General features: G+C 41.0%; 1 protein-coding gene across 1 annotated transcript in view; it reads right to left on the bottom strand.

Annotated features, from left to right (window-relative positions):
* Positions 1 to 12,526: 12,526 nt before the first annotated feature.
* Positions 12,527 to 16,668, bottom strand: part of WWC3 (WWC family member 3) — a 117,348-nt gene continuing 113,206 nt past the window's right edge. Inside the window, exon 23 of the mRNA XM_036913009.2 lies at positions 12,527 to 15,193. Within this exon, the coding sequence (XP_036768904.2) occupies positions 15,127 to 15,193 (67 nt within the window). The 3' untranslated portion in view covers positions 12,527 to 15,126. The remainder of the gene's footprint in view (positions 15,194 to 16,668) is intronic.

The raw sequence follows: 16,668 nt of genomic DNA, 5'->3' as shown, positions 1-16,668 counted from the left end.
GAAATCCTCTGAGTAACCAGGAAAAAAAAAAAGACCAAGTCCCTTAGAAGAAAATGAAAATCAGTTTGTCAGAGAACTTTGACAGCGTCGCTTCATGAGAGAAGGAAGTGGATATCCTATTTAAGGTACCTGAGGAAGGAAAATGTGAGGCAGGGATTTCACACCCAGCTGGTCTGACTCTCAAGTATAAAGTCAGCACACTGTTATCAACATGCAGAGATCTGAGAATATCTTTCCCACAAGGCTTTCCAGAAGAATCTACTCAGGATAAGCTGCAGACAACCAGAATGAGGAGAGCAAGCAACAACAGGACTGATGGTGACCAATACATATATACGCACATTTACTTGTAGAACGATAACAAAATAATGTTTGCACGAGACAGAAGAGAGATCATAGGGGTCAGAGCTGCCCTGACCGTGGGACTACCAGCAGCCATCAGAAAATGGGGTGAGATGGGAAAGGCTGACAAAAAGGAGACTAAACCTGGTGATGGATTTCTATTACATTACTTCAAACTGGACCGAGGCAATGAGGGAGAAGGGGGTTACTTGCTAATTTCAACGCTGCTCATAGTAGGGAACCGACAGACATCAACCAAAAAGAGGGCAGTAAAAGGAGTATATAAATATATGAATATAAGGTAACCATCCTAATGGTTAAACCTTTTTAAATTCTACACATGCACATACTTGTACACACACACACACAAACACGTGCACACAGATATACACAGAATACAAAAAGAAAAGAGAATGGCCAAACAGTGAAAATGGGATGTCCATAAATTTGTCCATATAAAAATGGCAGAAATGAAACCATATATAGCAATAATATTAATACATATGCACATACAAATAACCCAAAGTAACCCACAATATTAATAAATGTTAAAGCATTTTTAGAATCTCTAACAAAGCAAAATCTAACATCCATCTGTGTAGAAACAGGTAGTTAAAATAAAAAGACTTGAAAATAAATGACGGACAAAGCCACCCAAGGAAAATGCAAGTAAAGTGACAGTAACTACCACATTCTTGATATCCGACCAGGCAGAATTCCCAGCAGAAAGCATTCAGAGAGACAAAGAAGGCCATTTTACAGTGTGCAAGGCTGCAGTGCACAACGAAGATTTAAGTCATTAATACTTGCAGGACCACTAGCACAGCAACGGCTTTCAAAAGCAGAAACAACCAGTGATGTAAGGCACAAGACACCACCAGGTATTATCGATGCATCTGGGACAGCGCAGGTCGGTGAGGCCCGAGTAAGGACTCAGAGAACCCAGGTGTGCTCCATCATCGGTGACATAGAGCTGAGGGGTGTGTGTGCATGGGTACTGGGTTGGACAGTGCCCACCACCCACCAACAAATTCATGTCCACCAGAACCTCAGAATACCTTATTTGGAAGCAGTGTCTTTGCAGATATAATTATCTAAGGATCTTCAAGATGAAATTTCCAGTGGGCTATAAATCCAATGGCTGGTGTACTTAACAGAAAGGAGAGGGAGATTTGGAGATAGGCACAGGGGAGTGAGCCACGTGAAGTTGGGGCAGAGCTGTGAGGGATGGAGCCACAAGCCAAGGGACGCCTGGGGCCCACAGAAGCTGGAAGAGGCAGGAAGGCTTGTCCGTCCTTCCGCACGCCTTCGGAGAGCAAGGCCCAGTCAACACCTACATTTGGGACCTCTACCCTCCAGAACTGTGAGCTAACCAAATTTCTGTTGTTTTAAGCCACCTGGTTTGTGCTCATTTATTACGGCACATCCAGGAAACTAGTATCATCTCTGTAGATGTAAAAATCAATCGATTCCTGAACCTTAATCATGACAAATGTGCTGCTTTTTAAGGAACATTCACCAAAACTGACTATATCAGAGGCAGCAAAGAAACCCCCAATAGATTCCAAAGAATACAAATGACACAAGCAGGATGTTCTGACAATTTTGCAATGAAAGTAGAAATTAATAACAAAAATTTGTAAAGACCTTTATATCTGGGGGGAAAACCTTCAAGACACGTTAATAAACACCTCTTGGGTCAAAGGGAAAATACGAAGTGAAATTACATAATTTCTTAAGAACAGAGAAAAAAAAATACCCAACAAAATATTAGCAAACCGAATTCAAAAATACATCAAAAGGATCATACACCATGACCAAGTGGGATTCATCCCAGGGATGCAAGGATGGCACAACATTCGAAAGTCCATCAACATCATCCACCACATCAATAAAAAGAAAGACAAAAACCAAATGATCATCTCCATAGATGCCGAAAAAGCATTTGACAAAGTTCAACATCCATTCATGATAAAAACTCTCAGCAAAATGGGAATAGAGGGCAAGTACCTCAACATAATAAAGGCCATCTATGATAAACCCACAGCCAACATTATATTAAACAGCGAGAAGCTGAAAGCATTTCCTCTGAGATCGGGATCTAGACAGGGATGCCCACTCTCCCCACTGTTATTTAACATAGTACTGGAGGTCCTAGCCATGGCAATCAGACAAAACAAAAAAATACAAGGAATCCAGATGGGTAAAGAAGAAGTTAAACTGTCACTATTTGCAGATGACATGATACTGTACATAAAAAACCCTAAAGACTCCACCCCAAAACTACTAGAACTGATATCGGAATACAGAAAAGTTGCAGGATACAAAATCAACACACAGAAATCTGTGGCTTTCCTATACACTAACAATGAACCAACAGAAAGAGAAATCAGGAAAACAACTCCATTCACAATTGCATCAAAAAAAATAAAATACCTAGGAATAAACCTAACCAAAGAAGTGAAAGACTTATACTCTGAAAACTACAAGTCACTCTTAAGAGAAATTAAAGGGGACACTAACAGATGGAAACTCATCCCATGCTCGTGGCTAGGAAGAATTAATATCGTCAAAATGGCCATCCTGCCCAAAGCAATATACAGATTTGATGCAATCCCTATGAAACTACCAGCAACATTCTTCAATGAACTGGAACAAATAATTCAAAAATTCATATGGAAACACAAAAGACCCCGAATAGCCAAAGCAATCCTGAGAAAGAAGAATAAAGTAGGGAGGATCTCACTCCCAACTTCAAGCTCTACTATAAAGTCATAGTAATCAAGACAATTTGGTACTGGCACAAGAATAGAGCCACAGATGAATGGAACAGACTAGAGAATCCAGACATTAACCCAGACATATATGGTCAATTAATATTTGATAAAGGAGCCATGGACATATAATGGGGAAATGATAGTCATGATAGTCTCTTCAACAGATGGTGCTGGCAAAACTGGACAGCTACATGTAGGAGAATGAAACTGGACCATTGTCTAACCCCATATACAAAAGTAAACTCAAAATGGATCAAAGACCTGAATGTAAGTCATGAAACTATTAAACTCTTGGAAGAAAACATAGGCAAAAACCTCTTAGACATAAACATGAGTGACCTCTTCTTGAACATATCTCCCCGGGCAAGGAAAACAACAGCAAAAATGAACAAGTGGGACTATATTAAGCTGAAAAGCTTCTGTAGAGCAAAAGACACCATCAACAGAACAAAAAGGAACCCTACAGTATGGGAGAATATATTTGAAAATGACAGATCCGACAAAGGCTTGACATCCAGAATATATAAAGAGCTCACACGCCTCAACAAACAAAAAACAAATAACCCAATTAAAAAATGGGCAGAGGAACTGAACAGACAGTTCTCCATACAAAAAATACAGATGGCCAACAGACACATGAAAAGATGCTCCACATCGCTAATTATCAGAGAAATGCAAATTAAAACTACAATGAGGTATCACCTCACACCAGTAAGGATGGCCGCCATCCAAAAGACAAACAACAACAAATGTTGGCGAGGCTGTGGAGAAAGGGGAACCCTCCTACACTGCTGGTGGGAATGTAAATTAGTTCAACCATTGTGGAAAGCAGTATGGAGGTACATCAAAATGCTCAAAACAGACTTACCATTTGACCCAGGAATTGCACTCCTAGGAATTTACCCTAAGAATGCAGCAATCAAGTTTGAGAAAGACCAATGCACCCCTATGTTTATCGCAGCACTATTTACAATAGCCAAGAATTGGAAGCAACCTAAATGTCCATCGATAGATGAATGGATAAAGAAGAGGTGGTACATATACACAATGGAATACTACTCAGCCATAAGAAAAGGGCAAATCCTACCATTTGCAGCAACATGGATGGAGCTGGAGGGTATTATGCTCAGTGAAACAAGCCAAGCGGAGAAAGAGAAATACCAAATGATTTCACTCATCTGTGGAATATAAGAACAAAGGAAAAACTGAAGGAACAAAACAGCAGCAGAATCACAGAACTCAAGAATGGACGAACAGGTACCAAAGGGAAAGGGACTGGGGAGGATGGGTGGGTAGGGAGGGATAAGGGGGGGGAAGAAGAAGGAGGGTATTAATATTAGCATACATGGGGAGGGTGGGAGAAAGGGGAGGGCTGTACAACACAGAGAAGGCAAGTAGTGATTCTACAACATTTAGCTATGCTGATGGACAGTGACTGTAAAGGGGTTTATAGGGGGGACCTGGTATAGGGCAGAGCCTAGTAAACATAATATTCGTCATGTAAGTATAGATTAATTATACAAAAAAAAAGGCAGTTCCTGTGTGGTGACCTCCAATGAGTTCTACACAAGGGTATAAAGGGCATATAAAAGTGTAGGCAAAGGGTCTGTTTGTGTTTATACAGAGGATCAAAGCCTAATTTGGCTACCCCGAAAATGAACTAAGATATGATATGAAAAAGAACTTCCAACATCAGCACTCTCTGGAAGACTCAGGCCAGAAGATGATCATCAAAAAACCCCAACAAAGATCCACGCACTGCTACAGCTGTAGATGCACTCATCCCAACAGTTCCTGGACTTGCCATGGGAATGAAGAAGGAGATATCTAAGCTGGCCTGTGCATACAGTAAAACAACTAATTTGACTGGATCTATAGTGTTGGAACTCAACCAAGAATTAGGAGAAGTGCAAATTGTAGCACTCCAAAATCTTACAACTACAGACTATTTACTGTTAAAAGAACATATGGGATGTGAACAGTCCCCAGGAATGGGGTGTTTTAATTTGTCTGATTTCTCTCAGACTGTTCAAGTTCAGTTGGACAATATCCACCATATCATAGATAAGTTTTCACAAATGCCTAAGGTGCCTAACTGGTTTTCTTGGTTTCACTGGAGATGGCTGGTAATTACAGGTATGCTTTGGATATGTAACTATACTCCTATTATGTTAATGTGTGTGCGCAATTTAATTAGTAGTTTAAAACCTATACATGCTCAAGTTACTCTACAAGAAGATATGTCAAAGAAATAATCAATCTTCCCATGTTTTCTTCCGCCTGCTACTTCTATAGCTTTTCTTCTTCCTTCCTAATTACAACCCTTAAATAGAATTCGTGCCTCATATCATATTTATCGAGTATCATAATTCTTCCAAGTGGTAAAGATACCTCAAGACAAATGCTGGGCATAGAAGACACAGGGCATAAATATGCAAAGAAGTAAAAAGCTAACCTTTTCAAACAATAAGGCTTCTCTCTCACTTACCAACTTTACATTTCCCTGTATGGCCCCGGAAGATGACTGGTTAGCCAGAGACGGGTAAGATTCCTCAAGGGAGGAACAACCTAAGACAGGCACAGTCGCAGGGGGGCCATCAGGTGAGAAATTGGGGATCAACAGAGGTGAGGCTTAGAACCTCACCCCCCCTGTTCTGAGAGAAATCTTCTGCATACGTGGATGTTTTATTGCCCTGGTCTAGCTTGGATTAACACATAGTCTACAGGCACACACCTGATCATCTACATTTGCTCTCTTACAACACTAAACTATGTTTTCTACCTTTATCTTGTATCTACCTACCACTTCAGCATTTTATTAAAAATAATAATAATAAAGAGAGAAATGTGGTATCCACATATAAATCAAGTATAAAAATCAAATGAGTATTCATATTTGAACTGTTTATAGTTCATAATGCATGAGCAAAACCGAAAGTTTCTGTGATGACTGCCCTTGTACTGTTCACCATGTAACTTATTCACTATGTAAGAATTTGTTCTCCATGTAAGAACTTGTTCGTTATGCTCCACAAGATTGGAGACTGTTGAGAATTAGGTTTGGAGTTGATTAATGGTTGTGCATTGAGCATTGAGTCCCCTATACAGAATTTTATTGTTGTTAACAACCATTTGATCAATAAATATGAGAGATGCCCTCACAAAAAAAAAAAGTACACACTTCCAATTGTAAAATAAATAAGTAACCGGGATGTAATGTATAGCATTAGGAATATAGTCAAAATATGGTAACAATTTGGTGTGGTGATAGCTGGTACCTAGAATTATCATGTATATAAATGTTGAATCACTGTGTTGTACACCTGAAACTAATGTAATACTGTGTGTCAACTACCCTTCAATAAACAATAATTATCTACAAAAAAGAAAGAATAGAGAAAAAGAAAACTAAACATTAATTGATAGAGAAAAATGTATACCACTAAATTGTCTTAGTAATAGAAATTTTAAAATAAAAATAAAACATACCCAACTCAACTCAAAAAAGGCAACTAAGTAAGATACAAGAAAACAGGAAGAAGGATTATTGAAAATAAAAGTGGTATTCAATAAATTGCAAGACAGGAAAACAGTGGGACAGTGGAACTAACAAAAACAAAAGCTTGTTCTCTTGTAAAAAAAGGAAAAAAAATCCAATAACTACCCTAATCAAGGAAAAATAAGGGAGAAAATACAAACAGAAAAAGTTGGAAATGACAAGATGAAAGGAACCATCAAAATGAAGGAAACGGCCAAACAACCCTCTGAGCAGCTCTTCACAAATCAATTGGAAAATGTGGGTGAAATGGATCCTTTGTTTTTGGTATCATTAATCTACAATTACATGAGGAACATTATGTTTACTAGACTCCCCCCATCACCAAGTCCCCCCAACATACCCCATTACAGTCACTGTCCATCAGCGTAGTAAGATGCTGTAGAATCACTACTTGTCTTCTCTGTGTTGAAAAGCCCTCCCCGTGCCCCCCCCACATTATACATGCTAATCATAGTGCGCCCTTTCTTTTTTTCTCCCCCCTTATCCCTCCCTTCCCACCCCTCCTGCCCAGTCCCTTTCCCTTTGGTAACCGTTAGTCCATTCTTGGGTTCTGTGATTGTGCTGCTGTTTTGTTCCTTCAGTTTTTCTTTGTTCTTATACTCCACATATGAGTGAAATCATTTGCTACTTGTCTTTATCCACCTGGCTTATTTCACTGAGCATAATACCCTCTAGCTCCATCCATGTTGTTGCAAATGGTAGGATTTGTTCTTATTATGGCTGAATAATATTCCATTGTGTATATGTACCACCTCTTCTTTATCCATTCATCTACTGATAGACATTTAGGTTGCTTCCATATCTTGGCTATTGTAAACAGTGCTGCAATAAACATAGAGGTGCATCTGTCTTTTTCAAACTGGGCTGCCGTATTCTTAGGGTAAATTCCTAGGAGTGGAATTCCTGGGTCAAATGGTATTTCTATTTTGAGCTTTTTTGAGGAAACTCCATACTGCTTTCCACAATGGTTGAACTAATTTACATTCCCACCAATAGTGTAGGAGGGTTCCCCTTTCTCCACAACCTCACCAACATTTGTTGTTGTTTGTCTTTTGGATGGTGGCCATCCTTACTGGTATGAGGTGATATCTCATTGTGGTTTTAATTTGCATTTCTCTGATGACTAGTGATGTGGAGCATCTTTTCATGTGCCTGTTGGCCATCTGAATTTCTTTAGAGAACTGTTCAGCTCCTCTGCCCATTTTTAAATTGGATTATTTGCTTTTTGTTTGTTGAGGTACGTGAGTTCTTTATATATTTTGGATGTCAACCCCTTATTGGATCTGTCATTTATGAATATATTCTCCCATACTGTAGGATACCTTTTTGTTCTATTGATGGTGTCCTTTGCTGTACAGAAGCTTTTCAGCTTGATGTAGTCCCACTTGTTCATTTTTGCTTTTGTTTCCCTTTCCCGGGAAGATATGTTCATGAAGAAGTCGCTCATGTTTATGTCCAAGAGATTTTTGCCTATGTGTTTTTCTAAGAGTTTTATGGTTTCATGACTTACATTCAGGTCTTTGATCTGAAATGGATCATTTTTAAGAAAAATATAACTTAGCAAAATTGACTTCAAGGGACAGGTCTAAAAAGATAAATTTCCACAGAAGAAATAGAGCAGGTGGTTTAAGAGCTCCCCTGTCAAAAATCCCATGGAGCACACCCCGACAGTTTCACACCGGAATTCTCCCTAACTTAGCCTGCCGAGCCAAGAAAAAGAAGAAAAATTTCCACGTTTGCTTTAGGGAGTATAACATTGACCCTCAACCTGCCAAAGACAGCAGGAAAAAAATTATATTGTATCAGTGCAAAAATCATAAATACAATGCTAGGAAACCAACTGTAATGGACATTAATACGTATATAGCATGACCAAATGGAGTTTATTTTACAGAAGGGTGGTTCTCTATTAGGAAATCCATTAATATCATCAATCATGTTTGTAGAGCTAAGAAGGAAAATCATATGACCATCTTAGTAGAAAGGAATTTGAAAATATCTAATATTCATTCATGTTAAAAACACAAAGAAAATAGAAATTGATGGATTCGTCTTTGACATGATAAATATGTATGTGGTGTGTGTGAAATTCACCTCCTACAGCCAACATTTTATTTAACAGGGAAACACTAGCTTTTTCTCTAAAGCCTGAACGAAAAAAGATCTTTATGTGGGTAAAGACAGAAAATAAAATAGGTAAAAAACTATCAAGAAATATCCAAAATATAAGTGAATAAAACTGTAAAGCATTCCTGAAAGACATAAAATTAGTCTTGAACAAGTAGAAATACATAATACATTCCTGGATAAAAAAACTCAACATCATAAAAATGTCAGCTCTCCCTAATTCATAAATTTAATGTAATTCTGGTAACGATTTCATCATTTTTCCCTGCCCCTCGGAGCTAGACAAGTTGATTATAAAATCCATTTGGAGGAACAAATAAGAAAGAACAGTCAAGAAAACAGTGAAGAAGAAGAAAGGAAGGAGGGCCAGCCCTAACACATAATAAACCTAACAGCAAGCTTCCATCATCATCTTCCATCATTAGACTACGCTAAGCTATCACCTCTCACCTGTGCAAGTGGCAAAGACCCACAACATGACAGCATCTTCCTGGCGACGCTACAAGACAACTGGTATGTGACGCAACTGAGAACACATCATGGCATACCGGCAGGAGGCGACACCTAACAAAATCCCGTATACTGGCTTAGCCTTTGACCCACCGAGATCCCATTTCTAGGGATCTGTCCCCAGAAACCCTGGCAAAAATACGAACAGATGTCTGCAGAAGGCTTTTCAGTGCTGAATTACTGTTTAATAGCAGAAGACGAGAAATATCAAGAGACGATGGAACGCCCACAACTGCAGTATACGTAGGTGGCAGGGAAGAGAGCACCTCCATGTACCACCAGGGGGCGTGGGGGCGTGTATGGACTCCGCTTGTGGGATGGATGTGAATTTGCGGAGCCGGAGGGCAGGTGGTAGTGGGTTGAATGGTGGCCCCCTAAAAGCTATGTCCCCCTGTAACATGTGAACATGACCTTATTTGGAAAAGAGAGTCTCTGTAGGAGTAAAGATCTTGAGAGGAGATCATCTTGGACTAACCGGTGGGCCCTTCAACCAATGACAGGCAGGAGACAGAAACGGAGGTGAGGCGGGTATGAAGGTGGCAGTGGCAGGGGGCGAGGGCTGTACAGGCCAGACAGCTAGGCCCGCAGCAGCCCCCAGAGGCTGCAGAGGTAGGAAGGAGCCTCCCAGAGGGCCTCCAGGGAGAGCGCTGCCCTGCCGACCCCTTGGCTTCCAACTTGTGGCCTCTAGAACTGTGAGAAGAAATTTCTGCTGTTTTAAGCTACCCAGTCTGTGGCATATTGTTACAGCAGCCAATAGAGATGATAGGGATGTTGGTGATCTCTGAGATATATATGTTAGTGAAAAAGCCAGGTAGAGAAACGTGTTTGGTGTGCTTCCATTTATCCAAGAGATGGGAGCGAATACAAATGTAGACGTGTATAGATTTGTGTCTGTATACGCAGGCCAACCTGTGCATGTCCCTACAGATATGGAGATGGATTTGCATATACACTTACATGTGCTTATGTCTGCTTATATTCACAAATACCCCATGCAAAGAGGACCAGCTATTCTCACACAGTTGCCTGTAAGGAGAGGGAAGGAATAGGGCAGAAGGGATCTTTGACTATCCTTTGCTTTGTGTATTTGTCTTTGGAACTGTGTCAATATTTTACATAATTGTAAAATAAAATTTAAAACCCAAAGTGAAGTGAAACACGTGTATCCAACTTTTACCTCAGCCACACAGAAAGGACACACCCAAATACTTTCAAACTTGCTAATTGTAATTTTGACGACACATTCCTAGTGAGACACCTGTTAGGGCCTAAAATAACTGCTGCAAGAAAAATGTCAGTTTCCAGTCATCATATAGTGGGTGGTGCTATTCTGAAACTGTGGTGTATGTGTGTGCCATGGGATAAAGCAAATGAGTAATCATGTGATCGCTATCATCCCCTTCGCCTTAGAAAATATTGTCTATTTAAACGGCCTAAAAACAATGGCCAACCTAGTAACAATGAGTAACTCCCTAACACCAAGAAACCAAGTCTCCTGGAGAAGTGACCATTTCCAGTTCAGAGACATCTGGTCATGTGGGATAGCAAGGAAGCCATCTAAGACTCTGAAGACACTAAAAAAGGCCTCAGGAGGCACCCAGAGAGGTTCCCCCAGCCAAGGATGGGAGAATTTGAACATCAGTAAGGGTAACAACTCCGATGGATTAAAGCACACCAAGCATATGTAAATCATGTGTTAAAAATGATACTAAAAATAAAAACCTCCATAAGCCAGAACCAAATTGGTCACCACCATACTGTGCTAGGAAAAAACTTTGTTATCTTAGAAACTGGTAAATAAAAAAAAATCAAGCATTTATCTTGCTTTTCCTATACCACTTGGTAACCAAACCAAAAATTTCTCTTTATAAAGGTATTTCAAAGGAAGTTAAAAAAATCGATAGAATTAGAATATCACCATTTTGTACCCCTTAGTGAATTAACGGATCTAGGCATTATGAGGTTTCGAATGTTACAAAGAGACACTATAAGCCCTTGATGAACACATGAATGTCTTGCCACCCATACACCCCCAAAAAAAGAAAGGAAAGAAATGAAGTGGAATCTGAGCAAGCTTCAAGATTCAACAACAGCTTTTTCCCATTATATATTTATCGGAAAAGTTCAGAAGAACATTTTAAACTACACCACAGGGTTACAATCAGCGAAGTTGAGAATGTGGGAAACTTGGAGGCCATGAAACCTTGTTTGTCCCACAAATTATAAGGGTGTATGTGAGTATGATCCTGTAGATTGAAAACAGACACAACGACAATTAGATGCACTGTATACACCCACGAGGGCAGCTATGAGCAAAATGCCATAACAAGCGTTGGCCAGGATGCGTAGAGCTTGGAACTCTTGGGCACTGCTGGTGGAAAGGTAAAATGGTGCAGCTGCTTTGGAAAACAGCCCAGCAGTTTCTTCAAAAAGCTAAACATAGGAGTCACCATATCACCAACCAATTCCACTTTTAGGTATAGATCCAAGAGAAATGAAAACATACATCATGCACAACTTGAACACAAACGATCATAGCAGCCTTATTCATAATAGCCAAAAAGTGGAAGCAAACCAAATGTCCATCAACCAATGAATGGATAAACAAGGTGTGGGGTAGCCATGTAATGGAATAGGTTCAGCCATGAAAAGGAGTGAAGTCCTGATACACACACATGGATGAACATGGAAAACATTATGCACAGTGAAAGAAGCCAGACCCAAAAAGCCACATATTGAACGATTATAGGAAATGTCCAGAATAGGCAAATCCAGAGAGACAGAAAGCAGGTTGGTGGTTGCCAATTAAAATTCCAATAAACAGACCATATTTGGATTATGTTCAGTTACAAATAAAGACATGAGACGATTGGAAAGATGAGCCCTGGATGTTTAATGACATCAAGGATTACTAAATGTTAAGATGTAGGAAGGATATTGCGCATATGTTCACTCTTCTCTTTTAGCAATACATACTGAAACACAGCTGCACAGACAAGGTGTCTGGGAGTTGCTTCGGATCACATGAGGGGACACAGGCGGCGGTGTGGCCGAAACAAGATTGGCCATGACTGGGTCATGCTGAAGCAGGGGAGGGCAGTGTGTATGTTCATTTGACTACCCTATTTTTATACCTCTATTTTTATGTTTAAAAATTATATTTATATATTTGACTCTCTGTAATTACATTTAAAAAAACTACACATTTCCATTTTGTTCTAAAGGCAGGCTAGTTTAATTTCATAGAAGAAATACTTTCAAACAATACAAATGACATAATTAGCAAGAACAGTGACAAAAAGAGATGAATACTAAGTATAATTTAACCACAACAAAAGGTTACTTATTTCAGCGATGACAGTCCCATGATCAGATGAAGAGAAGCCCAGATTCCCTTTTACTCATTGTACTGTTTCTAAAGAACCCTAGTGGCAGACTGCAGACTACACGGGCCGAGAAAACCTGGCAGAGCTTTCTTATCACACGGCACAATTAGGGACAAATTAAAACAGAAGCTGAAAACACCCCTTAAGACGAAAGGACTTGACTTTTCAGACACATGGATTATTTTCTGAGGGGGGCAGCCTTAACTAGTCGAAGCTGAGAAATCAAGTCGTGAATGAGAAGCCAACTGGGTGCTCTGCGTCCGTTGTTGCTGTGCACGTGCCCTTTGAGGCTGGAGGGAGGGAGAGAGGGGCGGTGGGCAGCACACAGCTCCCCGCTTCCACCCTGGTCTGGCTTTTCTTTCATCACTCCCTATGGTCCCGGCCAGCTGCCATAGCACGCGACAGGCGCGGGAGGGGGAGCAATGCCTGTGACAGGCGGTGTGACGCCTCGGACTGACACCAAAGCAGGGGCTGCACTTGTTTCTGGGGGGCAAAGGGGGCTTTAAAATCCGGGGTGGGCGGGGAAGCACTCCGAACAGAAATCTGCATGTACTGGCAGTGAACTTGGTTTGAAAACCCACTGGAGGGCTTCCCACATTGGCAAGGGGGTACTCCTCACTGCTACTTTACAGGGGTTGGCAGAAGAGCTGCTCTGACCCACCAACCCGCTTAGGGCTTCCTGTGGCAGCTGCTAAAGAACAGCTGCCAGGCAGGGCATCCAGGGGACTCTCTCGCGCCCGCAAGACAGGCACCGGGTCCGAAGTCATTTGCCCTCCACACGCCCGCAGACGAGTCTTCTCTGGAGTTTAAAGTTTCAACAGCTGGGGCATCGGCGACACTGCGGCAGGCCACTTCTGGCAAGGACCCACATTTTATGTGTCTCTACCTCTGTTGTGGGTATGGACACACAGAAATTGGTAAAAAAGGAAAAAGTGCATCAAGACGCAGAAATACATAGCACGAGATTACAGCCGTGAGAAAGCAGAGTGTTCGGTCTTACCGCCCTGGCAGACTTCACTGCCCGTGATCGGCTGCGTGTCAATGAAATGTTTTTACAAAATTCATTTTTAATAAATGTACAGAGGCAGGTAGGGTAGAGCGGGTCGGGGGACAGACTACTGAGAAGGGCGCGGCACCACGAGGGGGCTGGGGGTGGGGGCTCCACGAGGGCTCTGCTGCCTTTCCGTTTCCTGTGACCTGCCTCGGGGACGTGTCTGAGGCCTCAAAAAGGAGAGTGCATTTCATAGGTAATAAATATGTATTAGGCAGAATATATCACTTGGCATTTTAAAGGAATAATGGTATATTTTCATTACATAAAAATTTTCTTTCCTCATGAGCTAGTTCTAAGATTTCTTGAGAAAAATTGATTAGACTCCCATATGGCGGGGGTGGGGAGCGTTTAAAGTCAAATCGAATACTCTCCTGTAAGTGATTCACTGGGTCACTGTAGTTACCAAATATGCTTCCTTCCACAAGAAAGTGCCTTCAAAGGTTAGCATGTCCATGTCAAAACTGCTACGTCCATCAGTGGGTTCACTGATCCCCTGAAAACGCATGTGCTGCTGCCTTCAGGACGGGGTAACAGGGCAGCAGCTCCCCCAGCACCTTCCTCATCAGTGGCAATCAGACGGCAGGGACAAAGCTGGGCTGCCGTGGCCTGGTGGAAGTGGGCAGTGTGGATGGCTACTGTGGACGGGCAGGCAAATGCCTAGGACACCCGGGGCTCTGGGGCCTGCTTCAGATGCACAGTGGGCACAAGAAAGCACAGAAACGAGAGGCCATCAACACCCAGGCCACCTGGGAGGCCGAGCTCTGCAGTGCACTCGGCCTGTGAGCTATGACTGAGCCACTGGAGCTGAGGTCTTAACACAGCACGGAGTGTGAAAGTGTAGCACATACACACAAATGCACACGCGAGAAACAGAGTGACCAGGTTAGCACATGCTGTCAGATTTCGGGTGTCAGACACAGAACCGGCCCCAGAGTTCCATTCTAGTGCATGACAAATACCGAAGAACAAAACTTCAATCTTAAAATACATCTTAAAGTCAGTATTTTCCTTCAAGGAAAAAACAGTACTATAAATAAATTACAATACAGTGAATTTGCCTGAACTCACTTTGTTTCTGTCTTCCAGCCTTTAAGTCAAATAAAACAGCATAAAAACTGTACACTCTTAACATGATAGTTGATCTTTTATAAAATAACCTGTCTTCAGAGATGTCAATTTCACAACAAGGAAAAACCAAGCCCTGTTGCCGTCACTATTATAAAATATATATGTATAGATATATGCGTTTTTTTTACAAAATGTGTATATTAATAGCTTTGCACAAATATTTTAAAGACAAATTTAGCTAGTCTAAGAACTTCATGAAAATAAAACAGGCCGATAAATACTTCATGTGTACAAAGCACTACATCAAACATCATCGGCAGGCAGAGGAGGTACGTTAATCCTTGGTCTTGTAAAAAATGCTATCTTCTCCCTGGGATTGGAAAGAGTTAAAGATTAGAGGCTGACATAAATGCAGTGAAACCTAGTGAGAAGCTCACGTATCAATGATAGCTTTCTTACTCAGAACAAATTGAATCTAAACCACCAACACATCTGTCTGTATAGATACCCTCAATTGTGACAGAAGTTATGAAACTCCATGAGGGCAAGGGTTTGTCCTCCAGTGCCTGGCCCAGTGCCAGGTATTGAATGAATAAATACATGAAAAACTATCCAAGTAAAGGAGTTCCACATCAAAATTAAAGGGAGACAACGATAATGTTTTATGTTCTCTTGTGAGGGCGAAGTAAACTTCAGGGTATAAAAAAAATTGAGGCTAGAAGGCACATATTATTTAGCCATAAAAGAAATGAAATATTTTTGCAACAACATGGATGGAGTTAGAGGGTATTATGCACAGGGAAATAAGCCAGGCGGAGAAAGACAAGTACCAAATGATTTCACTCATCTGTGAAGTATAACAACAAAGCAAAAACTGAAGGAACAAAACAGCAGCAGACTCACAGAACCAAAGAATGGACTAACAGTTACCAAAGGAAAAGGGACTGGGGGAGGGGTGGGAAGGGAGGGATAAGGGGAAAAAGGGGCATTATGATTAGCACACATAATGTGGGGGGGTGGGCACAGGGAAGGCAGTATAGCACAGAGAAGACAAATAGTGATTCTACAGCATCTTACTACACTGATGGACAGTGACTGTAATGGGGTATGTGGGGGGGACTTGATAATAGGGGGGGATCTAGTAACCACAATGTTGCTCATACTAAATCTGAGCATAAGATTGTATATCAATGATACCTAAATAAAAATAAATAAATAATTTTATATATATATATATATATGAATGGATGGAATGAATGAAATTCTGGCACATGCTGCAACAAGGACGAACTGCAGAAACGTTATCCTAAGTGAAAGAAGCCAAACACAGAAGCCCACACATGGCCAGACTTCTCTTGTATGAAACATCCAGAACTGGCAAAGCCACAGAGACAGACAGCAAGCAGACAGGTGGCTGCCGGGGCTCAGGGGGAGGGAGGAATGGGGAATGACCGCATAATGGGTATGGGGCTTCCTTTTGGGGGTAACAAGAACGTTTGGAAACTAGATAGCGAGGGTGGCTGCACAACAGTGTCAATGTACTAAATGCCACTGACCTGTTCACTTTAAAATGGTTACTTCTATGCTACATGAAATTCATCTCAATTTTCTAAAAAGTCAGACACAAAAGATTATACCTGTAACTATGTAATTCTCATGAAAAAAAAACAAAAACAGGGAAAACTAATCTACGCCATTTAAATTCTCCAGACAGTGGTTACTCTGATGTGGGAAATCTGAGGGTGCTGACACCGTTTGAGTCTTGCCACGGAGTTTGTGGCAATTAACTGAACTATTTTACATACATGATATGCACACTTTGCTGTATCTATATTATATTTCAAT

Source organism: Manis pentadactyla, chromosome X (genome assembly GCF_030020395.1).
Source record: "Manis pentadactyla isolate mManPen7 chromosome X, mManPen7.hap1, whole genome shotgun sequence".
Classification (NCBI taxonomy): domain Eukaryota; kingdom Metazoa; phylum Chordata; class Mammalia; order Pholidota; family Manidae; genus Manis; species Manis pentadactyla.
The sequence above is the reverse complement of the archived record's forward strand: the minus strand, read 5'-3'. Positions and strand labels throughout refer to the sequence as shown.